Source organism: Diachasmimorpha longicaudata, chromosome 2 (assembly GCF_034640455.1).
Source record: "Diachasmimorpha longicaudata isolate KC_UGA_2023 chromosome 2, iyDiaLong2, whole genome shotgun sequence".
Lineage (NCBI taxonomy): Eukaryota > Metazoa > Arthropoda > Insecta > Hymenoptera > Braconidae > Diachasmimorpha > Diachasmimorpha longicaudata.
In genome coordinates this window covers 12,608,236-12,636,200 of record NC_087226.1, presented here as the reverse complement: position 1 = coordinate 12,636,200, position 27,965 = coordinate 12,608,236, and the positions used below count along the sequence as shown (strand labels likewise).

Here is a 27,965-nt window from a genome sequence, read left to right as displayed (position 1 = left end):
TTGCGTCGAAAATATGTTAACATTTTTTCAAATGAAGCCAAAAACTTTTTCCCTCAAAACACGGTCAGTAATTTCATGTGCAAACTAAGCAATAGTGGCACCTCATTAATTAGCATTTTCGGACGGGTAATTTTATATTAGCAATCGTCAAATGATATTCACTTGTTATTAATCAAGTCATTATAATTGAAATATACATGAATTTAATATCGGCTACATAATTTATCTCATTCCCACGATTCCGCCTCCACGTTGGAAATAAAAACGCATAATCCGCTGTTAATAATTAAATATCAGTGATACTAATGTAAAATTTGTCTACTGTATATTCGCTAACAAAAAATAGTTCCATTTTTTTTCATTTTTTCGCAATTTTTTTTTATCGTTCCACCTGTTAAAACCCTTAAAATATTCGTTAACATTTCAAAAAATATATATCTTATTTGCTAGAACATGATTCGATAAAACGTTACCATCGTTAAGTAATTTTGATGATGTCATTTCAATCATTTACATATCTTGTATCGATCGACATCTACTGCTTAGTCATGGATTTTCAGTCGAATGTTGACAGTTCCTCTATTTCTTTCGTTAAGAGAATCATTTTGTCTGTCTTCTTATGCCCTGCATATATTTCTGACAGCATCCATGAGGGTTGAGATTCACTCAATTTTTGTAATTGACCGGAATAATTTCTTTTACAATTTCATTGTTTTTAATCGTCCCCAAAATTCCTCGCTAATATATTCTCCATATAATTTTTTCTTGATATTTCATTTCTAACTGTCATCTCTCGAATTATTAATTTTTTCAAGGAAATAATATGGAATAAATACTCTTAAATTTAATATCGGGGAATAATTTTTCTTAAAATTCCTGAAGGAATTTCGCAAGAGAATTCCGAAATAAATTCAGCAGTAAAGGTAACATGACTAAGAGGTAGACATCGATAGCGCATGCCCCTAATTATCAAAGGACTCCATACAGTATATTAAAACAGGCATATTTCAAGTGTTACTCTATGTTACAATTGGAAAAATTAATTAATCAGTATGGGCTTATTGCAATCGTCTCACTATCATCATTTCCCTAAGAGAATGCCACCATTATAACTCTTACCTCTGCAGTTGGACATAGTGTAACAGAATTTTTTCATAAATATATTTACACGCTTTAAACTCTAGAAGAACTAATTGAAATTTTGTTTAATTCTTGAAAAACAAGGGGACTATTGAGTGGACAATGTAAATCAATGCAAATTTTAATGGGAATAGTTGTCAATTTTTTTTAACGGGAAGTGATACGTAAAGCTTGTATATATCCGTGGGTACGTATATACATTATAATACAGGTATTATCATAAAAAATGGTATCTCGCGCTAATCAACACCAGCAAATCCTTGCGAACCTTCGATTGCTTTTATTAGTTTGTCCCTCAGTTGCTGATAACTCTCGTATGGTGGCAAATCAATTCGGTTGAAACTGAAAATATTCATTGATACATGAAATTATTTATGAATTTCGTTTCGTCCGAATAATTGAGATAACTATCGATCAAATCTTTAGAATTTTTAAGTCACCCTATTATAATTCTGTGAAATTAATTATTGAATTTGTAAAAAACTGAGTGGTTTTCACTTTAAATTCAATAAGATAATTATAATTAATTTTGTCCGATACTTTTCTTTATTCAATTATCTAATTCATTCAATGCAATGAATATAAAATATAAATAATGTAAAATTTAAAGGCAACTGTGATATATAGGCTGAAAAATTCCGATCTACACCATTGTTCACCAAAAGTTAATGAAAAACTGAAAAATACTTACCAAGTATGAGCTCTTGGATAATTCTCTGGTATTCCCCACTTCTCAATAGTAAACAACTGTGGTCCATTACTGCCATACAACTCCTTGAAACCGTTCATGGGTACCCTCGAGGTGCCGGTAACAAATTGCAACAGTCTGGCACGCATTTCATTATTGAAAGACAATACAACACGCCAGAACCACTGGACAGTGATATGATTAGCATGATAATCCCCCTTGTAGAGGGTATTTTTTTTCCAATCTTTGACATCAATATGTTGAATACCACACATGAGAAGTTCGAGCTCATGTTCGTCGAATATTTTGACAAGTGTGAGTGGCACAAGAGCATTGAAACCATCGAGGAATGCATTCATTTGGTCCTGAACACGCGATACAAATCTCCATTGAATCACTAAACTTATGAATTCGTCTTTGTTTTCGTCTGTCACGGGTACATTTGCACCATTAGCCTTCAATTCCCTCTGGGATGTATGGCCAAAACTCTCTTCGTCCACGCAAAATGTTAGCTCCAGTTCCGATGGATCATTTTCTTTTATCCAGAGGAGGGAATTGTAGTATTCCGAGTCTACTGATTCCATATCCTTCAGATCAATTTGCTTACCGATCATCATTTTGTAAAAGGGACGAATGAAAAATGCATCTAGAAGCTTTCCATGATATACAGCCATTCCAGCGATACGCCCGATGAATTTGAAATAATTTAAATGTTCCTCATTACATACTCCAGAGAATGGATTGATTTGCAGAGTGTAATTGTCCATAGCCGAATACTCGAACAATCCATAATATGGATTGAACATCTCCTTCGAGAGCAGGAAAAACCATTCTCGGGCAAGTCCCCCGTAGTCAAGACCCACCTCTCCCTCGAATTCAATCCACAATTTAGTTTTTAATATCTCAACTCTGTTAACCGAACTGATGATTCGATACGAGTCCTCCAGGATATTGCCTCGTGCAACTTTGATTTCAAATTTATTCGGCACACTGCTGGGTTTTCTCAGTTGTGCTTTCAGATATTCGTACTTCAATTTGTAATCACGTGAATATGGTACAGCTGGCCCTGCTATCTGAGGATTGGACATACGTGGATCTTCCCACTGGGTTGTCCTGGTGTTGTGGTCGATGAAGAATATACGACCATCGGTGTGAATACGCTCCTCCCACCCCTCCGGCAAGGGGCCCAACTGATCAAGATCACTTCGTGGTGTTGTTGAAGGCAAATTGTGATTGGGCATTGGACTGGGTCGACCTGTCCGTGGATCCACCCATGTCGTTGCTCTCTCGTTGTGATCGATGAAGAACATTCGACCGTTTGGGGCGAGTTGCATGCTCCAGCCAGGGGGCAGGCCGTCGCCATTGGGAATCGGTAATGATGGCTTTGCAATGATTTTATAAAATTATTTTTCAGAATTTGTTTTATATACACAGTGGAAATTCCTCACTAATCGTCACGTCATTCATTTATGTAAAGAGCACAGATTTGAAATGCATTTTCAAACATATCAGATGTTTAACAAATTATCAAAATTGTATCAAAAAATTGTTCATCTCAGAAATCTTTGAGAAATAAAATAAAATAAAATCACATAGAAATAGAAATATGAAAAATTGTTTTTTTCATCGTTCGTATTGCCCCTGACGTTTCCTTTGTGTGGATATCGTCGCCGCAGAACCCAAGGAGCGTAGCAGCTATGTACCTACACATTGCTTATCCCCCTCTGGTTATACGGCGGCGATATAATAATGGAAAAAAAGCATTATGCAAAAATAAAATTATTTTACCTGTTCGGAAGACCGTCTAGATCCTGCCGGACTGTCAACGTTATCGTCACTCTGTAGGCATACGTTTAAAGATTTCTCCTCTTTAATTTATAACTTTGACACTGTGATACATGTTTGCCTGCCAGATACATCGATCAATGAATTTTGATCTAAAAATCACTATGCCTTTCAGAATTTTTCGAAGCTCTCACACCTAGACACTAATGACGAATGGGACAAATCGTGCAGAAAATTGCTGTGCCTCATTCGCTGGTGAAGTGGTAAATTTTCATATATTATTATCGAGTCATAGTCCTCAATTGTTACCCCTTTTCACTTCATCTTTTTATAGTCAAAATTTTTACTGAACATAAAAAAGTGAAATTTAATCGACAATCCTTCGATCAGTCTTGAAGTTGTGGAACGAGTCAAGGTAATTCATTTCCACCTTTGGTTTTTGATAAATATCTAATGTAGTAGAAAAACTTCACCCTTTTGAATATTTTTTTTTAGATATTTATCAAAAAAGAGAGTAGAGATGAGCTAACTTAGCTCGATTTACGACTTCACTAGAGACAGTACTCAATTCCCTCTCACCACTTCTCCACTGAATAATCGAATTCGAAAGAGGATCAGTCCTCAACAAAGCAATGAGCAAATCAACTATCGAGTACCTGATCATCACCCTCAGCTAGATACCCCCGTTGGTCGACAGACAGTCCGGAGTCAGAGGAACCATCACCAACGAATGTTCCCCCATTATCACTATCTCCGTCTTCCTCTCGAGTCAATTCCCGATCCTTACACATACATGCATCAATGATTCATCTTTCATTTTAACATAATTAGTGCATGCAACGATAGAAGAAATGTCTCTCTAAGCTCAATCTCTAGATCTAATTGCTTCACGAGCACCAGTAAGGAATGACGAATGAATGGTGTAATTTTCCATATCAAGCAAACACATAATTAGTAATGCCTCCACCAAGAGATGAGCTAGTTAATCTTATGGTAATAATCTCTCAGTAATCCAACCCAATGTGTCAATGTCATGAACAATTCGATGATTCTATTACCTGACTAATGGCTGAGGTACGATGGGATCTACTCTCAGCATCGTCCACACTTATATGAAATCTTCGTTGGAATTCAGTCGCTGCTGTGTCTAAATTTCGTTGCTCTACAGTAACACCTCCCACTGGTGCGGCATTAGTTCTGAAAGAAAATTATGGGATTAGAAAATTGCAGAATTTTTTACCAGGGTACCCCCCTCAATTTTTCCTTCCAAATCCATCCCTAGTATGGTAAATAGAATTTTTATAGAATGTTCTATTTCTTACGAGGTTGGTCGCTCCCATTGGGTGAATCTAGCTATATGATTGACGTAGTAGGTCCTCCCATTTGCATCCTGACGCTCTTCCCAACCTGGTGGCAGTGGGCCATTTGGTGTCGACTGAAAAAAGATATTCATTTCAAAATATGTCGCATCAATACCTTTCAGTGGTAAAATTGTACTACAAGTGTATGACTATTCAATTAATCAATAATGCAGTTTCAGCTTTCGAGAAAGTTCCCGAGTTGTTTGAAAAGTTTGTATTTAGAAAGTTTCCATCGATTTTTCAGACGATTTTTTATGAACGATAACTAAAAACTTTCATAAACATTCAATAAAACCGTAATGAAAGAAACAATGTAGCTTCAAGAAAATTAAATCATTATGAATAAATATTAATTATAAGTGACGAATTGTATCAATTGAAAACTCAAAACAATTTCCTATGGAGATCGACAATCTTAAAAGTAAATAAATAAACGGAAATTTAAAAAATTATACACGATAATCAATGGTATATTTACATCGGACTGTTGAATAGGACTATTATTTGAGGTAGGACTCGGTTGATCCAGCAACTCCCATCCCCCAGAATCCGAAACATTGTCATCGTTGCTCTCTGGAGTTGACGAATCCCCAATATACGCGTGATAAACCTCTAAGGTTCCCTTGATCTTGGACCGTTGACTGGAATGACTACGTGGACGCAGAATATATTGTTTAGCTAGTATCGTTCTTCCCGTTTGTTCCTTGGGCAAATTGGCCAGTGTCACCTCAATCATCCCCAAGAAGTCGTCTCTCGTGAGACGATTCTCGTCAAATACCTGAAGTACTAATTTGTGTTCACTCGGTTTCACCTGGGTGCCATAAAGAAATATTAGTGTAATTATTTGACATTTTTTATATGTGAGAGATCATCCCCTATGCAATACTCACCCTGAAAATAAACTCCTCACCCCAAACAGGGTTGAGTGTTCTCTTTTTCGTTTTAGTAAGTACAGAGTCAAGTGTCTCATGCCCTTCAATTGGATAGAGATCAATCCTGACGTAAGGATCACTAGCTCCAAATATATCCTTTTTAGCAAGGTGATGACCAGCGATTACTCGCAATCTCAGCCTGCTGGTAGCTTCGTCATTCTGAAAATCATCAAAGCTTTTATCAGTACTCTTTCAAAAAGAGGGGATTCCCGACTCATCATTAGCTTCAAGGTTTTTCCTATCCGATTTCACTTCATGAATGAAGCAAAACTCCGACAAATCGTCAAGCAAGGAGCACGAAGGAGTGTGGAAGAGCATCCCAGCATTAACTATGTTACACACTAAACCTGTAATCATGAAGACTTGACTGAAACTCATGTCACAATGTCTGGATCCTCTCCAAGGCAATTATTCTGAAAGTAATTCCTCCCAACTCCTACATGTCAAAGTAGCACATAAAATTTCACTACTGAAAATAATTCTTGCTGATGACCTTCAATTCGATACAATTGAATTTTCACGTGAAGAACACTAGATCCCCAAACATTCCATTCACAACAAGCTGACAACTAACAGCAACTCTCATCCTCCTTGTACCTAACTTCGTCATGTGGAAAATCAGCAACCGTCATAGAAATTCTGGTCCCCATAGTTAGCACTCCTTATCCATCATCAGCCCCAACACCTTCGCTACATCGTACTCAACCAATCTTCATGAATGGAACCCAACCCCCACGGTTCATCGAACAAAAACGAACGAGTGTGAAAAAACATCACAGCATTAATTGCATTGCACAATTCGCTGAGTCCGACCATTTCCTTCAGCCGACTCCCCAAGAGTCTCAATAGTCCTTCTGTAAATAACCGTAACCATGAAGGTTTCCTTGAAACTCAGAGTCACAATGTCCTGACCATCCCCAAGACTATCGGCCCAGTGTTCGAGACACTGACAGCAACGTACAGCCTTCACGAGACACAAAATAATTTCTTCCAACCTCTACTTGTCAAAGTAGCACATCAAATTTTACGTACACTGTCATCATCGACGCCGGTTGTCGGAACGTATCCATACACATGATCGTCTGCCATTAATATCGGTTATAAATTAATAATACTAGTGTAATTATGAATTACAATGATGCCTCAACCCAATATCAGTTTTGTTCAATCACAAATTTTTTTTCGTGTGCCATGAAGGAAACCTATTTTGTGTGAGCAGCCCCACTCCTACGTTTTACTCTCTCTGCGAGGAGGTAGGGAGGGGATCTTGCATGCGAGACGGATGTGACATAAACTTGCGTTATTCCAAGATGGCGCCGCCTCCTGGGCACCTTTTTTTCAAATTCTGTGCTTGAGGTTTTCTTGGTTTGTTTTCATACAATTGATTTTGGAAATGAAGATGAATTATTCAGTGGTTATATTTTTGCTGCATGTTGTCAGGATAAGTGGTATGTTGTTGAACAATTATAGGTGATTAGAGGGAGAGAGTGAAGAAAGGAGAAGTGCCTCCTGAATTTTTCGTATCAGCCCCCATCAAAGAATCTTCGCAAACAACTGGAGAACAGCCTCCTTCCTATTATTAAAGCTCATAAAAAATAAAAATCTCTCAACCATGGATACCTTTCAATCAGAAAAAAATTCAGGTAAACAAAATCTTATTTCAAAGGCACGCAAGATATTGTCAAATGAAAACTGACATTTTACTTTCAAAGTACGTGCAACCTTATCAGATTTCACCAATGAAAATACCATTAATTACACCTTGTCGACGCATTTCTCCTGAATTCAAAACCAGACATCTACTGATGCCTTCACAACGTCATAGTTATTGCGTTGCCTTGCGTCATTTTTCTCCCCCGTGTGTTTATTTTAACGGCAAAGGTGTCATAAACATTAATGTATAGATGGTAGATTAAGAAACCATTGAAATGCACTGTTCCTTCTCCAGGAAGCCTCAGGTACTTTTTAAAAACTTTGTTTGTTGACTACACCAGCTACAGGTGTTCCATATAGTCCTCTTAACTTCTTCTTCTTTAATAATTAGGATCTAAAAAATTTCTTAGAAAAATCTACGGCCTTCTTTAATAAATTTTATGAAATTTGTGTTGGAACTGGGGGAGAATCATCTTAAAGTTTTATCGTAAATCTATAAAGAATTATGTGTGTTTGTTCTATTAGTTTTTTAATAAAAAATATTCAATAAATATGCAATAGAATTTGATTTTTCTATCATGTTTTTTTTTCTTGAGATTGCTGTTGCAGAATTTTCACATCTCTATTTTTTCAGTTTATTTCCATTTTATGACTTTGATTTTCTACATAGTTGCTGTGTGTTTCTGGGCCCGCCGGTTTTCGGCCATTTTCTTTCTATTTTTCTTCTCTCACCAAGAAAATCGAAGTAAAAATTTGTCAAACGATAAGCTGAACAAATTTAAAAAAATATTTCAATAAAAAAATTTAATTCATTTTAAAAAATGTAACCGTCTCAACTTGGCTTCTAGCGGATTTTCTATTAATGGTGTCATTAATAGTTTCCGTTTTTCTATAGAATTTTCTCGTAATTAGTTGAAATGAAACATTCATTGAAAAATCTCTCAGAAAACGCTAGAATATTTTTGTCAATTTTGCCATGCACAATCAAAAATTAATTTTATTATTCATTATTCTTACAATGGGCTGTGGTTCAGCAAGAGAGAGACGTGTAGGGCGTTGTGGTGGAACGATCTCATTAGTAGATCTTCTCCTGGCATTCCAGGTGTATGCTCTCCTCCTCGGAGATGGTCTTTCTACTCCAGCATACATTGGATGTGTCTGTTCACCGGGCATAACACTTAGCACTGTATTACAATAAATTATGGGGCATATCCCACTTGACAGCTGTTCCTTATTTCAAGTTGTTTTATCAGTTCCATCGGTCATGTGTCACGTTAAATCACAATTGAGGAAGACAGAAAGAGAGAGAAAGAGAGAGCGGAATCCCCTGTCAGCCCATGAGCATTCAAAAAAATCCCAATGATCCTTAACGATTAAACATTATCACTTGGCCATCAATTTCGCTACTTCACCGTTAATTTAAAAAAATTAAGAATTACGTAAAGACGTCGATGAATATATTTTTGATGGTTAATAAGTCCTCGAAGACAATGAAAAATCATTGAGAAAAATAATACGTGTTAACAAGCACTGCACACTCACTAAACTGAATAAATTTCCCTTCTCTTTTTTTTATTCTCCAGACAAAAAGTGGAAAATCGTCGCACACAAGTTTGATAAGGAGAGCAAGGTGCCTCAGTTCGCCGGAGATAACCGAATGATTGTATAGTTGGGGGGAAACAAGAATTTTTAGATACGTGCGATGGTACTTGAGTATGTGAGATAATTTTGTGGCTCAATATCTCATGAGTAACTCTAGTCGAATAATCTTCAATTAACGTTTGTATGAGAATGGAGCTGATGCGCTCAAGGTCGTGGGTGATAAGAAATAATTGGAAATTAAGGGGGTCTCTTGTTTAATGGTTTTGGGGACGAGATTGCTGAGATGTCATTTACTTTCTCGATCGGGGGAATCGTTGGAATTTTATGTGTTAATGTCACTAATTCTGTTCAGATATTTTCCGTAGAATTTCCTTGGCACCGATTATCTGAGTTTCTTGTTCAATTTTATTGATAAGAACAAAACAAAGTAGGCTGAAAAAGATTTAGGAAATTTCTCGCGGGGGGACAATTGTGTAGAACATATCTGAAGAGAATAAATCACACATACTAGTGGAATGCTAATTTCTCATCAAATATCAGATTTTTTCATGAGAAATAAATTTTCGAGACCATTCTTATTCAAATAAAATCGGTCAGAAGTTCATCAAAGCCTGAATAGAAATCTGACAGAATTATTTAATTAATTCACTAGGCTTTACTGATAAATTTTTGCATGCATGATTTAAAAACTCATTGAACCGTGCGTTTTTAATGTCGTTTCTCGTTATATTCACATATTTATTAATCTTTATAATCCGAATTCATCCACCCAACTGTCTCCACGATAAATACCACTGATCCTATTACTGGAAAAACAGTCACAATCTTTCTTGACTTTTATTTTTCGTAAACATTTGTACAGACCATCACTTCTTTCATACGCCATGAACTTTCATTTAACATTCATAGCGTGATGATCCGACGAGTAGCGGATGGATCATTGAAGGATAAACAACATTGTTTCAAATTTGAATTTCAAGAGCGTAGTTGAGTTTCGTCATCGGTAACATAAGTTTGCAGGGGTGACCCGGGATAAGCCGATACGACTGTTTCAAGAATATTTATTGATCTCAGAGAGATATAAAAACTTTTAGGACGATCGATGTCACCGGGAAAACGAAACTCTTGTGATTTCATTTCGATTAAGGAAAAATTACCGAGAAGTGATTGGCAAATAAAAATAAGTGAATTTGTTTCCCCTAGATCGCCAAATATTCAAAATTTTCTTCTTTGTAAGGACCTGCTTCACGGGGAGAAAAATAGAAATCATTATAGAGAAATGTTTGTTGACTAAAAATCATTTAATTTGTTTCATTTGAATTTGAAAATATTCTCTAAAAATCAATCTTTACGAATCTGTGCTGATATCTCATCTTAATTCTATTTTTTTCAATAAATACCGCAAATCTAGAACTATGGAAGCTCTCGTGAGAACTTTAGTCGTGAATTTCAATTTCTTCTTCAAAAAAAATTTCACATTAAACTCCCTAACCTTCCTCCCGGAACTCAAATCACTAACATTACCTCAAAAAAAAAATAATAAATCAAAGTTGCTTCATAATAAACTCAACATCACTAGTTAATTTAGTAGGTCTCTTAAAAATTCGCCACTCGCACTTGCCACTGTCTTTCCACCTCTACAGTAAGAAAAAGAGGAGGTGAAACTTACAAAATAAGTCCTTCTCTCCTAATTTTTCCTCATAGAAAAAATCTAGATAAAAATATTCTTATTAAATTCACGGGTAAACAATTTTCCTCGCATACTCCCCAGTTTAAAAAATCCCAACGTGCCGCATCCTTTTTACACTTTGTTCATGAAAATTATAAAGATCTCCCGACGTAACATACATTCAATTAATTATTATTAAATTACATAACTACTATTTCAGCTATTCTCATGTTAACCCGTTGTGTCAAGCAATTATTATTAATGCTCATCAACTGAAGAATTAACGATGAACTCCCATAATCACTGTCCCGAAGTAACTCTCAATAATTCCTCAATTACCTAAGAATCATCAGAATGTAGTGGGATAACGAATTTTGGACCGAATGGTGATCGATACGTGATGCCAACCTCTGAGAACACTTTGTTGGGAAGTGCCAGGTTGCAGAGGTAGAGTCTGCCATTGTCAGGGCTGTGAGACAGTGGTAGGGCCCCTAGAAGGCTGAACTTCGAGGATATACCAGGTGTACCAGCAGACGGTGGCTCAATAGCCAACACTGGCGCCCGATTTCCCTTCACCCATTTGGCAACAGAGGGAACCATCCTGGGGGACTCCTCCTCGCAGAGGGCCACGAGTATTAAGTCCACCGTTAATGACAATTTGTCTATTCTAGTCTCGACTTTGTTCCCAGTCATCTTGTAGAGGGTGAGCTCCTGGAGGAGGGAGACGTTCTCGGAGTTCTCGATGTAGACGATTGTCTTCACACCGTGGGTAGACAGCTGACGTGCACAATTGACACCAGCAGCTCCTGAACGGTGGGGTCCACAGAGGGCAACTACTGTTGGCCGTTGGTGAGCGTTCTTTGGGTTTAGTCGATGGGCACCACCCAGCAGCTGGAGGATTATTTCCGCTCCTGCACGACCCAACAGCTCCACCTGCGGATTAAAATTTTTATGGAGATCATTTAGATATTCGAGGGGAAAGAATTAATATATATTCAGTTTTTTTTTAATTTCTGCTTTGAAGTAGATACTCAATTCCTACTCAGTTATTTTTATAGAAAAAAATTCCAACGGAATGACTACATGCAACATTTGACATTCAAAGTTGTGTCAATCGGGAAACTGAAGTTCTCTGTTTCCCAGATTACCAACATCATTATTCCACCAACAGAACCCATGACTTACCCGTCGTTCCCAACTGACCCCGAGTCTATCAGCAGCCCCAATGAGCTGCCTATGGAGCTCCAACGTGATGCTAGGAATTACCAATCCATCATCAGTCACATATTCTCTCTCATCACTAAGAGGCACCACGATCTGTCTCAAAGTGGTGGGTTTCGACACAAGAATATTCTCGTCATGCCGATATTTTCCTCGACTATTCTCCGACTGCCTCAAGACATCAGGCTTCGAGGAGTTGATCTCCTGCCAGACAGCCTCTTTATTGAAGAGTGCGAGATTCTTTTCAAAATCAAAGTCCTGATTGAGGGACTGATCAATAGGAGTTCCAAAAGCCTGTTCATCCCTCTCCTGATATTTTTGCCTGTGCATTTTCCTCTGGTTGACTTTGGCACTGACTTCAATCATCATCTTTCGATTCGTCACCTCGGGAATGGGAATTGGATCTGTTACTTTTTTGGGCTGAGAACTGGATGATGGTACTGATGAGGGAATGCACTCGGAGACTGATCTGTTTGCTCTCTTGGCTATCGGCCTCTTCACTGTCACTTTGCTAGATGTCTGGACCTCTCGTGCAGTTGCCTCCTCCGTGGAAATCATCTCCAAATTCTCGATGTCCCTGGCATTTATTATCACCTGGGGCGAAGGGTGGGGTACACCATTTTTGAAGGCTTTTGAAATCGTCACTGTCTGATGATTGAAATCTACTATCTGGCCTTGGTAGGTGCCCAAGTCGTCCGAACATTTTATGGAGACCATACAACCCACGAATTGATCCGACATTTTGAGGGTTTAATTTTTTTCTGGAAAGATCACAAGATGGGTTGCGTGATGATATGGGAAAATTTAGTGGAATGAAAAAAATCTATTTGTATGTTAGTGGTTGTTGCCATTGGATTTTTTATTCCCTTAAGAACTTTTGGGACATACCATTTCTAAGTTTTTGAAATATTATTTTTACTCGTCCATCCTAGTGCTAACAGAAATTCAAGAGAATTTCAAGAGAAATAGTAAAACCAATGAAACATTCGGACATCTGTATATGAAATTTCACTCCAGAAGAATGAATTATTGAGATCGAAATTAGCACAAAGATCCCATGATTGGCTTTTTATGCCTCGTTAAGTCAGTAACAAATATCTTTGGTTGGGCTCATACCCCAGACTGGAACGAATTATCAACCGTATAGAACGAGGATTTTTGCCTCATAAAGTTTCAGCAATTACCTTACTCTCAAATTAACCTTGACGACAAGCTTATTTTACTCTTTCGATGGCAAATGTTTTTCACAAAATTCCTGATAAAGTTTTGACCATGATTCTCAGTGATAAAACCGGGAAAATTCTGTTTGAAGTGGTTGTAGAGTCGTTCACTTAGAGGTTATGGACAAGTGATATTTTTTTTTGCTCCGAAAATCTTCTCTAAAAACTGACGGGTTTCCATGAAAAATACGATTGGACGGTTTTCTCACCATTGAACGAGAAATCGCGCATAATAAATCAGAGTGAATGTTTTACAACAATTTAATGAACATGGAAGGATCTATCGAAATGTATGTAAATTAATTTTCAACTGTAATATTAATTCTTCAGTAATTAATCGTCACTTTGCCAGCCTTATTTCGGCTTGTGGAGCTTCTTAATTGGCGGCTACTCGTGGAATCAAGTCCAAACATGTTTGCCGGTGGCCAATAGAAAGCGAGGAGATTCAAAACTTCATAACCGTTCCCCCCGAGAAACCGTCAAATCCTTGCGAGACTACGAGAGACGTTTTATTTTGCGAGGGAGAATGTGCGTCCTCGAGTTTGTTGTGTCACCTTTCATCCAAATTTTCCTTGATCTTTGATTGTTTTCGAGTGATAAGAAGCAGTGATGATGAGTAATGTCATTGAGAATGTATCCAGGGTGAGGTTAACATAAATTTGTATTGCTAAATGGGATTTAACAATAAAGTTCAGGTAGGAGTGGGGACGACAGACAGTCTGGACAGTATAAACTATCTTTCCCAGAGAATATCTTCTGGATGAATAATACAATTTGGATTTTTCTGGGCTCATTTCGAAGGTATTTCTGGTCTCTTCAATTGAGGGCAGATTTTTTCGATTCCAGTCTGCCAGTCTTCAAATATTTATAGTTAACGATTGGCTCTTCATGTTCCTTCAGAAGGAAGAAAAAAAATATGAGTGGTCTTCGATCGTCAGTAATTTGAGATTGGCTGAGTGAAATCCAACAATTTTTTGAAACTTTAAACACTTTTTTAGTCTTTAAAATGAGGTTTGACGTATTCAAAGCATGTCCTTTTGTCAGGATCTTATTGATCTTTCTCTGTCCTGGTACAGTCATAGTCAGGTGTTTTTGTGGAAATATTTCGAGATTTAAGCAAGATAGAGGAAATTTTGTAAAGACCTTTTTTGTAACCCTTGTAATTTTCTACAAAAAAAGTTACCACGGGTTTTGCTCCATGTCGTCTACGTTTCGGGAAATTTTAAAGAACCTGCTTCAAGTCTCGAACTACAAAATTATTTTTTTACTCAGGAGGAGCAGCTGTTGGACTCTATTCGTCCTTCTGATGGCGCAGTCCTTCGAAATGAAATGTCCTATCTGTATGGAAGAGATCCCAGTATTCTGGCTTATAGTCAGCGTCCCGGGCCATCAGCCCAGTGCAAAAAGAATCTCTCCTCGGATTACGAAATCGAGGAGTCAATGTCCACCGTTGGCGTCTCCCTGGGCTCTGAATCCCTATCTTTACAGACTGTCAAAGTCTATTTGCGTCTGAAGCCCTTCCCGAGGAAAATCAAGCTGTCGGATGAGCAGGAAGCAGCTTATGAGATTGTAAATTCTACCACTCTACTCACCAGGATTCCCTGCCTAGACAGCACGACGATTTCTCTAAAGAAAAATTGCCAGGTTGACACTGTTTGCAGAAACTTCACATTCACGGAGACTTTTGGACCTGAGACATCGCAGTTGACGTTGTTCGAAAGAGTCATTCAACCGCAGATGGTGGAATTTTTCGGTGGACAGAATTGTATTGCTATGACCTATGGTACAACAAACTCAGGCAAGTCCCACACCCTGCAAGGCTCGACCTCCTGTCCCGGAATCATCCCGAGAAGTCTAGAGTACGTTTTCTCCAACATAAATCCCAAGACATCCCCCTGTTATAAGCCACTTCACAATTGTGACGTGATAAGTCTTAATGCGAGTGAACGTTTGGCTGAAATCGACGCTAAAACCAAGATATTGTCATCGATAATCGGTGAGAAGCACCAGTACATCAACGCCTACAAACAAATGCAGAAGCTCCTGGAGGAGGAATCACCCCAGCGACCGAGTAAGGCCACAGATGCCCAGTATCTGGTGTGGGTCTCCTTCGCTGAGATCTACAACGAAGTCATCTACGATTTACTGTCCAACGAGGCACAGAGACGTAGAACTCCCCTTAAGCTGGCCACTGACAGCCACGGGAGGGCATTTATAAAGGGTTTGAGGACAGTCTGTGTTAATTCTGGATCTGAGGCTTATCAAGTACTGATGGCTGGCCAGTGCAATCTCAAAGTCGCTGCTACAGCTCTCAATGCCAGAAGCTCCAGATCTCACTGTATTTTTACAATAACATTGCTCCAATTTTATAATGAAAACAAACCAGATTCTGTGGAAATTAGCAGATTCTCGTTCTGCGACTTGGCCGGATCGGAGCGCCTGAAGAAGACACTGAACGTGGGTGATCGTCTCCGGGAAGCCCAGAACATAAATACAAGCCTACTAGTCCTTGGTCGCTGTTTAAAATCCATCTATGAGGGTCAGTTGGTGAAGCCCCGTCACGATCACATCGGCCCGTTCCGCGAATCCAAGCTGACCCGCCTATTCCAGCAGGCTCTCTCCGGCAAGGAGCCCCTGGCACTGATTGTCAACGTGAATCCCCTTCCAAATCTCTACGAGGAGACTCAGAATGTTCTGAACTTCGCAGCAATAGCCAAGAAGATAATAATCCAACCGAAAAAAGACAAAAGAAAAAAATCACGAACACGATTTTCCTTGGTGGTGGCTCAGAGTGCAAAGATGGCGACCGATTGGGACGACACAGATCTGGAGATGATCACCGAACAGTCATCATTGGAAGCCGATGAGTCCGACAGCCACGTCTCCTTCGTTCAAGAAGACTACGACGAGCTGCTGGCTGAGAACGAACGCCTGAAGCATGAGAACGTTGCACTAAAGACCTGCAATATCAAACGAGACATTCAGATACGAGAGGAGATGGCCAACTCGTACTCTGAGATGATGGATAAATTAGAGAGGGACTACAAGGCGAAGATGCAGGACATGGAGGACCAGCAGGAGGATTTACTGGAATGGCAGTTGTCTCGATTAAGGGCCTACTACGAGAAGAAACTAGCTTGCAACAAACGAAAGAGATCTGATGATGACGAGGAAGATGAGGATGAGGAGGAGAGTGTCAAAGAGCTGGAGGCACAAGTCTCGAAGTTGTCATCTGAGGTAACGAACTTCAAGAGCACCATCAAGGAGCTTCGCAGGGATAAGGAGAGCCTCGAGGTAGAAAAGAACACTTTGGTGTACGAGGCAAGTATCCTGAAGGACGAATTGAAGAATACGAAGGTTCTTCTGGCATCGATGGAAGCAGCTATTTCCGAGGGTGATGTCAATGTCTTCGTTGCTGAGCTGCAGGAACAGCTAACTGCAGCTAGGGAGAAGATAAAGTACCTGAAGGATATGCTCAATAACGCCAAGATCGATCACATAACCATTGAGGAGGATTATCGAGCCGGGGAGGGGGCACTTGCTCAGCTGAAGACCAAGTATGCTGATCAGACTGAAAGGTGTCAAGATCTGGAAAAAGAACTGGAGGATGCCAATACCCTGTTGAGGGTGGAGGTGCAGACAAAGGAGGATCTCGAGAGTCATCTAGAGAGGGAGATTCAATTGAGAATCGAAGTCGAGGAACAACTGAAGATGCTGAAGGGTTCGATGCAGGGGGAGACGGATAGCATGAAGAGGTTTATCAAACAGGAAATGTTGACACCGACGACGGCAGACTCTCGTGAAGCGTCACAAAGTCGAGAGGTCTTCCTTGAATTCAGAGATATTCCAATAGAGAATCACGATCAAAGTACATCGGTCGAGAATCTCAAGAAGGAGATTCAATTGCTGGAGGATGAGAGGAACTCTTTGAATGAAAAATTGAGCCAGAGCGCTGGTGAAGTTGCCTGCCTGAGGGAGGACTTGAAGTCGGCGAAGGAGAGACTCGACGATATCACCATTCAGTTGACCGAGATGAAGATGTCTCGAATGTCAAATTTGGAAATTATCTATGATGATGATGATGACATAAAGGAAGGCAATACACATACTTGTTCGTCTGGGATTAGCCAGGCCATTCAAACCAGCTTCTCAGCACCTGTGAATGAGCACAAGTCCCTGCAGACGACATTGAATGGAACTGAAGAGTTAAGTGCAGTCCAGAATGAGCTCGAGAGCCTAAAGCATGAGTACGAAATGCTAAAATCCCAGCATGAAGATCAGATTGCAAGAATTAAGGAGTTGACTGACGAATTATCCACTGCTAAGAAGAATCTGGATACTCGTAGGGTCGATGAGGACAAGCAGGAGAGAAAGCTCATTGAAGAGATCCAGCAGTTGCAGGTTAAGCTAGATGAGACATTACAAGAGAAGGACAACCTCTCAAAAATGGTCGAGGAGCTCCAGGAAGCCCGAAGATTGCTTGAAAACAAAGTGGAGGATATGCAGAAGTCTGAGGAAGTTAGAGCTGAAGAATCCAAGAAACTGATGGCGGATCTGAATTCCTGCAAATCTGAATACGACTCCCAAGTGTCTAACCTCAAAGTGAAACTTGCAACACTGCAGACGAGCAACTCGGAGAACTCTCAAGCCCTGGAGGAGCGTGTAGAGAAGATCCAGCAGCTGGAGGTAAAGCTCGAGCACATGGGGCGTCTGGAGAAAGAGATTTCTGAAGCTAATGCTCTCGTACTGAAATGCCGATCAGAGAAGACTGAGCTGGAGGTTGAGTTCAAGACCAATCAGGATAGAATTTCTCAGCTAATGTCTCAATTAAGGCAGCTAGAGCTGGCGGGTAAGGACAAGGATGACGAGATTGTGAGACTGCAGAAGGAGGTCAAGTTCCATATCACGAGAATTCCCGATGTCAGTGTTGATATTGATCAGGAGAAGGCTCACAAGAGGGTCATTCAGGAATTGAGTGAGGCTAGAGAGTCTCGAGATAATTATAAAAAGCTGAACGAAGAGCTAGAGACGAAAGTGAAAACATTGGTGGAGAGTCGAAATGATAATTATGAACAGACGCAGAATATAATAGCGACTCTTCAGCAGAATATTTTGGAACAAAAGGCGGAGATCAAAGACCTGAAGACGACGAATGCCAGTATCATAAGTAGCCTGGATGAGAATGAAATGGCGATGGAAAATTTTAAGAAGAATCGAGATGAAACAATAGCCAAATATGAGGTTTTGGTGAAAAATCTTCAAGACGAGCTGGAGAGAGAGAAGAGGGAGGTGATGAGGTTTCAGGAACTGTTCAGCAGGCAAGCACTGACGCCTCGTGAGAAGGAGGACAACTGCATGAAGTTCAGGGCCCCCTCGGACGATCGAGCTGCTTTGAAGCAGAAGGAGAACAAGTTCAGGGATGAGAACACTTCTGACGAGGTGTCTCCCAAGTCAGCGAGCTCGAGACGACCACGAAGGGGGAGGAAAGCTGCTGTGCAGGAGACCTGTAATGATGAGAATGATATTCCGGTGATTGAACTGTCCGGCTCTGAGTCAAAGAGAACTACTAGGAAGACTGCTGCTCCCGTTCCTGTATCTCTTAGTGAAAAACGACCAAGCAGGAGGAAGAAGTTATTTAATCCCGATCAGAGCCTTGTGGATATTAGCACTACGGAGGTAGGATTCATTACTTTGGTTGTTGACTATTGAATTAATTTTACATTTTTATCATTTGTTGTTCGTAAATAGAATTTTCTAATTCTATTTCATTTTTAATCTATGTATATTACTAATAATTATCCAATTTAATTATCATATCGTTTTATTCTTCTGTGCTAAATTCTACTGAGTTCATTTTTGTCTGTGTAAATGGGGAAACATTCTCAAAGGGTTTAATTTTTTCAGGTACCACCTTCTCCTGCCTCCACTCGTTCAATGAGAACCCGGAGGAAATGATTCCACGATCGTATTTATTGTTTTACAAAATTTATCCAATGTGTTTTTATAATATCAGTGGTAGTTTTAAGAATCCTACGCATCATCATTGTAAAGATTGTTGTAAAAAGTTTTTCATTTTTATATGTTCACTGTAACACGTACATTAATCAAATAAATCATTAAGATTTCATACCTGAATTCATCAGGTCATCAGTATCGTTCCTATTAGGATATCTTGGAGCAAACAAAACTTTCCTCCACATTTCCCCATAATCAAACATGAATGGCTCAAGGGTAAAACATGGTTTTTAGTCATTAGTCTTTACCTTTAAAAAATCCATTTGAATTCTAACATTAAAAACATTTTTATCGTTTCATATTAATTGACCTTACCTTTCTCATCGATCAAATGATCTGCTTTTTCTTTGTTTTGACGATTCTCTTTTATAGCCGAACTATATTGAAAAAAATAAACTGAAAGCACTTTACAACGTCAATGCCAAAAAAATATTCCAAAAACTTAGACGTCATTCTCCTCCTCCTTATGTGATACAATTAAAAGCCAATTTGAAAACAACAATCACGTAGTTCCCCTCCACATCCCCAAGATGGCTCTGCACCCCCCTCGCCCCTAAAATTCCATGGCGGTTGGCGCGGTCTGTGCACTTGTGCTCTCTCACTTCAAGAACTTCTAGTGTCTCCCTCCTCCCCCCTAATTCCACAGTTTGCCAGAGATGTATCGTGTGTGAGTCCCTCACGCAGGAGTCATTCCAAAAGATAAATCGTGAAAGGAGAATTAACGAAATTCAGTGTATCAATAAAATCGACGTGAAGTGATTGCATATATCCCACATAATATAATCAAAATAGTGGCATGAATGATGCTGCGAGAGGCGAACAGTCGTGTGAATATTCTGTACAAACGTGAGTACGTCATTATGAAAATACTGGGTAAAATGAGATAAAAAGGTTCTTTCAATGGTGAGAATTATTTTCCCCGTGTATAATGACGTTTTTCTCGTCAACCCCAGAGCCTCTTATATCCCCATATACGTGTATATGAACCTTTCACATGGAGCGTAAAATGGAACAGACGTGTCACCTCCAGGGCATTTACGAGTTTACATTAGACACATTGAGAATTTCTTTATGATTTCTTCTCCTATTTTTCTCGGCGTGTTTTTTACATTACTTCATCGGTGAGTTGAGGCGGCTACGAAAGCCCATTGATTGGTGTCTCGATAGAAAGTTGCATTCGCATGAGGTGCATGAATAGTCGTGGGTATTTGTGATGTGGAAGAGCGAGACTCGGTGCTGGTTATTTTTCTGAGGATAGACAGAGTGAATTTTCGGTGGGTGTAGGGTCTGCACACCTGTTCGACAGACAGCGTCTCTTATCGATCTTTTTTGATCGAGGGTCCGTGGGTTTTGTGAATTTTAACGGTTTGGGGTGGAGCAGAGTGGGTGGTGCTGGAGGTGAGGGAGATCATTATGGAAACAAACAATTCAGGCTTTGGAGATTTTTTTTTTAATTTTTCGAGTGACTTTGGGAGTTGTATTTAAGCGGTACTGTTTCTGATGACACCTCTTGGTCTTTTACAATCAATAAAAATGTTTAATTTGACAATTAGAGATTTCAATAGGAACAATGAGTCATTTCAGAAGAAATGCCAGCCATAATTGTTGTGAGCTATTGAATTCTCTTCGAATAAGTCTCCTTGACCATTCGTATTATAATGGCTCGTTTGGGAAATAAAGCCGAAATACCGAGATTAGTCAATCGGCATGAATTTTCAAGGTTGAAATTTCTTGTTCAGGGAATTGAAGGTGATAAGCAATGGCAACAAAAACTGAGGACTTAGTTTCTATGGACAACGCTACTGATGGTAATTTATTTTTGCTCTTTCTTAAAATTAAATTTAAGTAACATAACCCTGGGCTGGTTCCCTAATCCACCGTAAAATGAATTATCCACTTGTTGCTACTTGCTCCCACAATGCTGAAAGGTTATTTTCCACCAGGTGGAAGTGTGGACAAGGAGATATTGACAATAAGCGGTGTTGATAATTCAAGCCACCGTGTACCACCCACATACCTCTACAACACCGGCAACGACCAGTGTGGGATAAATTCCGATCACGACAGGCACAATCACTGTTACGATCAGACCACGGACGATCAGTTGGGCCCATTGCCATCAAATTGGGAAAAGGCTTACACAGAAACCGGTGAAATTTACTTCATCGATCACAACACAGGCACCTCCCACTGGCTAGATCCAAGATTATCGAAATTCCAGAAGCGTTCCCTGGAAGAATGCCTCGACGACGAGCTCCCTTATGGTTGGGAGAAAATTGATGATCAGCTTTATGGTACTTATTTCATTGATCATGTGAATCGGCGAACGCAGTACGAGAACCCGGTGATACAGGCGAAAAGGGCACAGCAGAGCCTCAACGACAGAAAGAGTCCTAGCTTCACCAGGAATCCTAAGAAATTGAAGGGACAGAGAATAAGGACTACGTTGCTAAAGAGCTCGAGGGGCCTTGGATTTACTATTGTGGGGGGTGACGACGCTGTTGAGGAATTTCTGCAGATTAAGAGTGTTGTACCCAATGGTCCAGCGTGGCTCGATGGAAAATTGCAAACAGGTGACGTTTTAGTATACGTCAATGACACTTGCGTGCTGGGCTTCACTCATAACGACATGGTGAACGTCTTCAAATCGATAGCAAGTGGTGAGACGGTTTCTCTAGAAGTGTGCCGAGGTTACCCGTTGCCCTTTGACCCCAACGACCCCAACACCGAAGTAGTGACGACAATAGCAGTGAGCCCCCCCGACGACAATCACCAGGAGGTCCCGAGAAGCTTGCAGCAGCACTCCTCGGACCTCCTGCCAGAGGATCCAACCCTCTACATGGACCTGGACCCCTCGCTGCAACCAGATTCTCGCTTCGGTTTCCTGGAGAGCTCCTTCCTACCAGTGCATAGTCACCAAAACGGTGAGAATCTTACAACGGCCTCAGTGAACTCGATGCCAGATCTCTGCATCTCTGACAAGATCACGACCATCAAAAGGCCCAGCAGCACTGACATTCTGCTATCAGACACAACGGACTTCGACGATCCGAAAGATCTCTCGAAACCAGAATTTCTGAGTATTTCGATTGTGAAGGGAGCGATGGGCTTTGGCTTCACAATAGCTGACTCCTCTCACGGTCAGAAGGTTAAAAAAATTCTGGATCGACATCGTTGCAAGAACCTCATGGAGGGGGATATCCTAGTGAACATAAACGACGTCAATGTGAGGAGCATGTGTCACTCCGAGGTTGTGCAGGTCCTCAAGGATTGCCCCAGAAGCCAAGAGGCTCTCATCCACGTCCAGCGGACAATTGCACAGATCAAGGATAAGAAGGAGAAGAGTGCCCGGGACTTTTACAGGAGCAAAACCCCAACAGCTGATATTTACAGCACCCAATCGAAGACAATAGTGCCTAGCAGACCGAAAACACCTCTCATTGATACTAGAAATCGCACCAAATCGCCGTCTGACTTCAGAAACGATTGGAGAAGTGAGAATGATAATCATTTAGGTCCAATGGAGAACACCTGCAAGTATCCCGAGTACAATCACGATGTTTATTATAATGATCCTTATAAATCAAATATGGGGAAGATCACTGATAATTTTGGGAGGATGACCAATATTGATGACGATCCCATGAGGCACAGAAACAGAGACTGGCATGGAAATGACAAGATGAGTTTGGGGGCGGACATGTACCCTATCAGTGCTGTGGGACACGACCAGATGACCAAGCAGAATGGCGAACATTCGGATTATTACAAGGATCTTTACTCGGTCAGGATGCATCAGCAGTATGCGGCTCAGGATTATGCAGTTTATGGGATGGGGCAGGAGCAGAGTGTCGACACTGGCGAAATTTGGGACAAGAGGAAAGAGACGACTAGTTTTGAGCACGAACAACCCCATTCCAGTTCGATATCTAGGTAATTATGGAGTGATTATTTTATGGACTGGTGAACTTGTTTAGTAATCATTTGGCGTAAATGTTCCTAATATTCGAAGAAAATACTCTGTCCCACAATCGCCAACAATATTCCCCATAAATTAAGTTCAAAATCGAATCTATGAAAAAAATCATAATATTAGAGTACTTATTAGATGAGATCATTTTACGGTTTGCCAAATGAGTTTTTCCGTCACCGGTAACTTTGGATCAGAGTGAAAGTGGACTAATGACAACTCAATTTCCAAGGTAGTTTTACACTATTCAAAATGAATTGAGATTTATTGGAATCGGATTGTTTGATCGGGAGATATTGAAGAATTATGGATCGGTAGCTCGTTTTATTCACTTCAGTTCAATCACCATACTTTTTTATTAATCCTCATTTTGTCATGATACGACGATGATTCCTAGGTATCCCCAATATCCGAATGAAATGGTTTGTCCGACAATCCCCGACGTCGAGTGGATAGAGACCGTGGTGACCCTGATCCGCCAAGACACTGGTTTTGGTTTCAGGATAGTTGGAGGAACCGAGGAAAGATCTCAGGTTGGTTGATTATGATTTTTTAAAATCCCCCCACCAACCGCCCTCAATAATAAATTTGATTATAAATAACGGAACGACCAGCAGGTGTCCGTTGGCCACATCGTGCCAGGTGGAGCAGCTGACCTGGACAATAGACTGAACACTGGTGATTTAATAATGTCCGTCGATGGAGAGAGTGTCATGAATTCCTCTCATCATCATGTAGTCCAGCTGATGATTCAAGCAGCGCAGAATGGCAGAGTTAGTCTGGGGATAAGAAGGCGAATCAACGCTCAGGACCATCTCCAGGAGAATCTCCAGAGTTCCTACGACAGACAAATGAATCTCCAGTATCCTTACGACATCACTGTCAGCAGGATGGAGAATGAAGGCTTTGGCTTCGTTATCATCTCGTCTGTGAACAAGGCTGGATCGACTATTGGGAGGATCATCGAGGGCTCGCCTGCTGAGAGGTGTGCCAGGCTAAACGTTGGTGATCACATTCTCGCTGTTAATCACGTTGACATTACTAATGTCTGCCACAAGGACATTGTGAATTTGATAAAGGATTCTGGGTACTCGGTCACCCTCACCATTGGATATCCCATTGACGATTGCTGTAGCACTACTTCTATGTCCCAGAAGGTACGCTGAAAATGTTCAACGTCGATGGGTTAAGGCTATTCAACAAGCTTGTGTATCGAAATATTTTTCTCTAGCAAAAGTTTATAATTTTTTTTAGGATGAGTCGACTGGAGATGGCGACGGAGGTCAGTATCATGCAGTGGAATTGACTCGCGGCACCCGAGGATTTGGATTTAGTATTCGAGGAGGAAGGGAGTTCCAAAACATGCCACTTTTTGTTTTGCAAATTGCGGAGAATGGACCTGCTGCTATTGACAATCGATTGAGGGTGAGAAACTATGAGAAATACTCAAATTGATCACAAATAAATATCTCAGAGGCGTATGTCCGAAATAATCTGCCGGAATTTCTTAGAGGATTGTTCATATAATTATTTTAATTCAATTCAGTTGATCTACAGTATCATAAACCAATAACATTGATCTCTCATTTAAAAAATGACTCATAAAATTATTATGTCCAGGTTGGTGATCAGATAATCGAGATAAATGGGATAAACACAAAGAACATGACTCATACCGAGGCAATAGAAATAATACGAAATGGCGGTCCATCGGTGCGACTATTAGTACGTCGTGGATGCCAAATGCCAAGTGCGGTAGGTGCACCACCTCATCTATACGACATGAACATATAAACCCAGAGCAAATCGAGAAAAAAATCATAAATCATAATTACAATAACAATATAACCACCTCACGTATTGTCAGTACTAACCCATCACATTACGATGATTAACGACTATTAATGCGCTGTTAATGAGCTTTAGGCCATTAAAAAAAAAACACAGCATTTTACATGTTTCATACGCCCACACGCGACGAAACAATCAAGCAATTCCCAAAAATAAGTAAGATAACGTTTTTAATCGAACTTGTGCATTAAGTTGCGAAAGTATCATTCGTTTAATCATAGAGATAATTAATTATTGTGTTAATTAAACACCGAGCTTGGCCTTAATGAAGATGAGAAATTAATATGACACATTAGTATATATTTGTGGGTTCCAGGTAATTTAATTCTCACAAATTGATTCTGAAAAAAAAAATCCCAAAGAATTTAATCCTGATAAAGACAATGGAACAAGCTCGATATTATGTCTTTATTGTCTGTATCGCAGACATTGAACCAACATTGGTCAGACTCAGAATGGCCATTAACAACGCCGCCGAAAATTTCAAGAATAGCAATTACGCAATCGTCTGTACTTCGGACTTAATATGATTCACTCCAACACAAAAAATTGGAAACTTAAATTTTAAGTAATTCAATGCTTCAAAACATGAATAAAGTATCTGACCACAAATAACTTAAAAAGTTAGATAATTAAGGATTTTTTTCAATCCGAATTAAATCGAGGAGGATTTCTTTGCAGAATCATTTTGTTAGGATCTTTTTTTCGGCAAGATTAAATAACCTGTGACCCAATTTTAACATACGAGATATTCGATCGTGTGTTTTTTACACACGCAAGATTCCGTTGAAGATCTTGACGATTAACTTTATTCATAGAATTGCTGAGACAATACATAACTCAAGTTGAATATCGTGACAATGAGAAAATTTTGATAACACCTAATTGCCCTAAGAATTCCCCGGACAAATGAGTTTATTAATTGGTGCTAACGACTCACATTAATGTCTCAATAAATAATGAAAAGCTCAATCATGCTAATCACGTGTGATTGTCTGGAGGGGGATAAAAAGTGTCTTGCACGTGTTGTCACACCAAAATGTCTTCTTTATCCCTTTTTTTAAATTGATCTGATAAAAGTATTTCATTGATTGACGTTTATTGTAGCACTATATTGACGATATAAGTGTTCGGACGATTGACGAAGAGACCATGCACACGAATGATAGGGAAATTATTGATGGAAATTTAGAGTACAAAACAGAAACAACGATTACACTGTGCTGCTGCTCCCGGAGAAAACTATGATGATGATGAATCTGATGTTACATTGATTGATGCTTTTTATTGGTAATTGAGAAGGATGCCGAAGACTTGATACAGATATGGTCAAATTTTAATTCCGGGGGAAGTAAACACGTGTAATAGAAATTTATTAGAAAAATCGATAGTTCTTGGTGTTGAATTCTATTGCGTTTTCATTGAAAGTCTGTAAGAAATGTCTCGGAGGTTTATTAGAATTTTATTTTTCAATATTTGATTTGTTTATATGACATCTTTATCGGAGATTATGCTTTACAGTTATTTACACAAATGGGAAGGCCTTAACTATTTTGGAACTTTTCTCAAACTTAGGAGGCTGCTGAAAGTTTCAACAATTTCAATCATTTATGTGAAAGATAACGACTGCTTTAAAAAAAGCTACGTAAAATAATGTTAATGATACTTGGATATGTTTTTTTTACATATATTTTTCCAATCGCAGGTGTAATTCTTCCATTTTTTTCGCTGCATTTTTACTTTTCTATCATAATAATATCCAAGCAAAATCAATTACACGCGTGACGACTCAGAATCTCTTCTGTGAATCTCTGGAAAATGAATAGTGAATAGGAAATAAGAATTAACGGGAAACGTCGGGTTAATTGATGCAGTAAAGACTGTACTCTGATAATAGTTTCACGAGAATTTTTTGATACCTCTAATTGCTAAAATTTCAGCGAAATTGTTAAACGTTCGCATTATTATTAATGAAATTATATATAAATATATTTTAATCGATACTCAAGTGCTTTATACACAAAATTTTTAACTGATAATTATAACCGACGAATGAACAATTGATGGGACTTATGGGATTCCGATTGATGAGGAAGTAATAAAAATGATCACATGACAAACGATATCCAGCCGACCAAAGAGAAATTTGTTCGTCTGTCGACAATTACTCAATCAAGAATTGTTAATTTGTAATTAATTTTGTATTTAAACATTTTCTCCTTCACATCTCATCGAAGAGGGGCCGAAACTATAAGAAATAGAGGATAATTTTACAATTTGTATTGTGTAAATGTGTTGACTAATATATATTTTTATATCTACAAATCAGGGTAAATTGAGGTAAATGTCTGGTTCAATGTAGAACTCTCTGACATCATTTTATTCTACTTCGTTTTACCAAGTACATGTGAAATATTTTCAGTAATTAATTTTCTCCTCTTTGTAGGAAAGAATGTAGGTATGATTTATTTTATCACACTGTGCTCAAGTTAATGCACGTGTCCAGACACTGGATTGAGTGATTAGAGTTGAATTATTCTTGCCACGTCTTCCACGTGTGGATTTTATCAACGACTGTGTATGATTAGTTATTTGTATCGGCTGATTAAGTATTTTAATTCTTTGGATAATAATTTGAGTGACGTTTTGTAGAATTATTGGTAGTGAATTGTACAGATTTTTTTCATTTACAGGGAAAAATCGGAGAGTAAAGGATCTGTAAGAGTGATTATGGAATAATGCGATACAAGATTATTGTTGTTGAATTATATTGAAACAATAAAATATTTGACAAGAATTGCGGGTATTTATTGAGAGAGAGAGAGTGAATTTCTCAATTCAGCTTGATTTATTTAATT

At 39.2% G+C, this 27,965-nt stretch overlaps 4 protein-coding genes across 15 annotated transcripts; 2 read left to right on the top strand and 2 right to left on the bottom strand.

Moving 5' to 3' along the window:
- Positions 1-162: 162 nt before the first annotated feature.
- Nedd4 lies at positions 163-10,304 on the bottom strand. 4 transcript variants are annotated; one of them, XM_064138860.1, is made up of 9 exons: positions 8,577-10,304; positions 5,865-6,065; positions 5,453-5,785; positions 4,936-5,048; positions 4,672-4,810; positions 4,270-4,395; positions 3,617-3,667; positions 1,832-3,210; positions 163-1,482 (listed from the first exon to the last, which is right to left on the bottom strand). In XM_064138860.1, the coding sequence occupies exons 1-9, from the start codon at positions 8,730-8,732 to the stop codon at positions 1,380-1,382; spliced, it is 2,601 nt and encodes an 866-aa protein (XP_063994930.1). In that variant the 5' UTR covers positions 8,733-10,304; the 3' UTR covers positions 163-1,379. The 4 variants fall into 4 exon arrangements, with proteins under 4 accessions (XP_063994930.1, XP_063994931.1, XP_063994932.1 ...); XM_064138861.1 differs by lacking the exon at positions 8,577-10,304 and adding an exon at positions 6,939-7,150; XM_064138862.1 differs by lacking the exon at positions 4,270-4,395.
- A 139-nt stretch (positions 10,305-10,443) lies between these two features.
- Positions 10,444-19,752, bottom strand: LOC135172660 (enhancer of mRNA-decapping protein 3). 4 transcript variants are annotated; one of them, XM_064138877.1, is made up of 3 exons: positions 19,602-19,752; positions 12,016-12,812; positions 10,444-11,763 (listed from the first exon to the last, which is right to left on the bottom strand). In XM_064138877.1, exons 2-3 carry the CDS (start codon positions 12,790-12,792, stop codon positions 11,170-11,172), a joined length of 1,371 nt encoding a protein of 456 aa, XP_063994947.1. In that variant the 5' UTR covers positions 12,793-12,812; positions 19,602-19,752; the 3' UTR covers positions 10,444-11,169. The 4 variants fall into 4 exon arrangements, with proteins under 4 accessions (XP_063994947.1, XP_063994945.1, XP_063994944.1 ...); XM_064138875.1 differs by lacking the exon at positions 19,602-19,752 and adding an exon at positions 13,481-13,635; XM_064138874.1 differs by lacking the exon at positions 19,602-19,752 and adding an exon at positions 13,236-13,394.
- On the top strand, positions 13,773-19,406 carry LOC135172651 (kinesin-like protein KIF20A). Of its 2 annotated transcripts, none has more exons than XM_064138842.1 (3): positions 13,773-13,913; positions 14,544-18,947; positions 19,176-19,406. In XM_064138842.1, the coding sequence occupies exons 1-3, from the start codon at positions 13,881-13,883 to the stop codon at positions 19,224-19,226; spliced, it is 4,488 nt and encodes a 1,495-aa protein (XP_063994912.1). In that variant the 5' UTR covers positions 13,773-13,880; the 3' UTR covers positions 19,227-19,406. The 2 variants fall into 2 exon arrangements, with proteins under 2 accessions (XP_063994912.1, XP_063994913.1); XM_064138843.1 differs by lacking the exon at positions 13,773-13,913 and adding an exon at positions 13,942-14,072.
- A 121-nt stretch (positions 19,753-19,873) lies between the features above and the next one.
- On the top strand, positions 19,874-27,904 carry LOC135172655 (membrane-associated guanylate kinase, WW and PDZ domain-containing protein 1-like). 5 transcript variants are annotated; one of them, XM_064138858.1, is made up of 8 exons: positions 19,874-20,132; positions 21,026-21,094; positions 21,230-23,219; positions 23,654-23,789; positions 23,871-24,413; positions 24,511-24,681; positions 24,877-25,011; positions 27,801-27,904. In XM_064138858.1, exons 2-8 carry the CDS (start codon positions 21,046-21,048, stop codon positions 27,816-27,818), a joined length of 3,042 nt encoding a protein of 1,013 aa, XP_063994928.1. In that variant the 5' UTR covers positions 19,874-20,132; positions 21,026-21,045; the 3' UTR covers positions 27,819-27,904. The 5 variants fall into 5 exon arrangements, with proteins under 5 accessions (XP_063994928.1, XP_063994927.1, XP_063994924.1 ...); XM_064138857.1 differs by having other exon boundaries at positions 26,629-27,904; XM_064138854.1 differs by having other exon boundaries at positions 26,215-27,904.
- The last annotated feature ends 61 nt before the right edge of the window (positions 27,905-27,965 follow it).

Excerpts from the sequence above, each read along its gene's own strand:
- Nedd4 (XM_064138860.1), bottom strand. The coding sequence starts at position 8,732 with ATGCCCGGTGAACAGACACATCCAATGTATGCTGGAGTAGAAAGACCA. Across the intron at positions 6,066-8,576 it reads TTGCTGAACCACAGCCCATT|AATGACGAAGCTACCAGCAG; the intron begins GTAAGAATAATG and ends GATGATTTTCAG. Across the intron at positions 3,211-3,616 it reads CTAGACGGTCTTCCGAACAG|CCATCATTACCGATTCCCAA; the intron begins GTAAAATAATTT and ends ATCATTGCAAAG.
- LOC135172660 (XM_064138877.1), bottom strand. The coding sequence starts at position 12,792 with ATGTCGGATCAATTCGTGGGTTGTATGGTCTCCATAAAATGTTCGGAC. Across the intron at positions 11,764-12,015 it reads GGGTCAGTTGGGAACGACGG|GTGGAGCTGTTGGGTCGTGC; the intron begins GTAAGTCATGGG and ends TTTAATCCGCAG.
- LOC135172651 (XM_064138842.1), top strand. The coding sequence starts at position 13,881 with ATGATGAGTAATGTCATTGAGAATGTATCCAGG. Across the intron at positions 13,914-14,543 it reads TCATTGAGAATGTATCCAGG|GAGGAGCAGCTGTTGGACTC; the intron begins GTGAGGTTAACA and ends TTTTTTACTCAG. Across the intron at positions 18,948-19,175 it reads TGGATATTAGCACTACGGAG|GTACCACCTTCTCCTGCCTC; the intron begins GTAGGATTCATT and ends TAATTTTTTCAG.
- LOC135172655 (XM_064138854.1), top strand. The coding sequence starts at position 21,046 with ATGGCAACAAAAACTGAGGACTTAGTTTCTATGGACAACGCTACTGAT. Across the intron at positions 21,095-21,229 it reads TATGGACAACGCTACTGATG|GTGGAAGTGTGGACAAGGAG; the intron begins GTAATTTATTTT and ends ATTTTCCACCAG. Across the intron at positions 24,414-24,510 it reads CTACTTCTATGTCCCAGAAG|GATGAGTCGACTGGAGATGG; the intron begins GTACGCTGAAAA and ends AATTTTTTTTAG.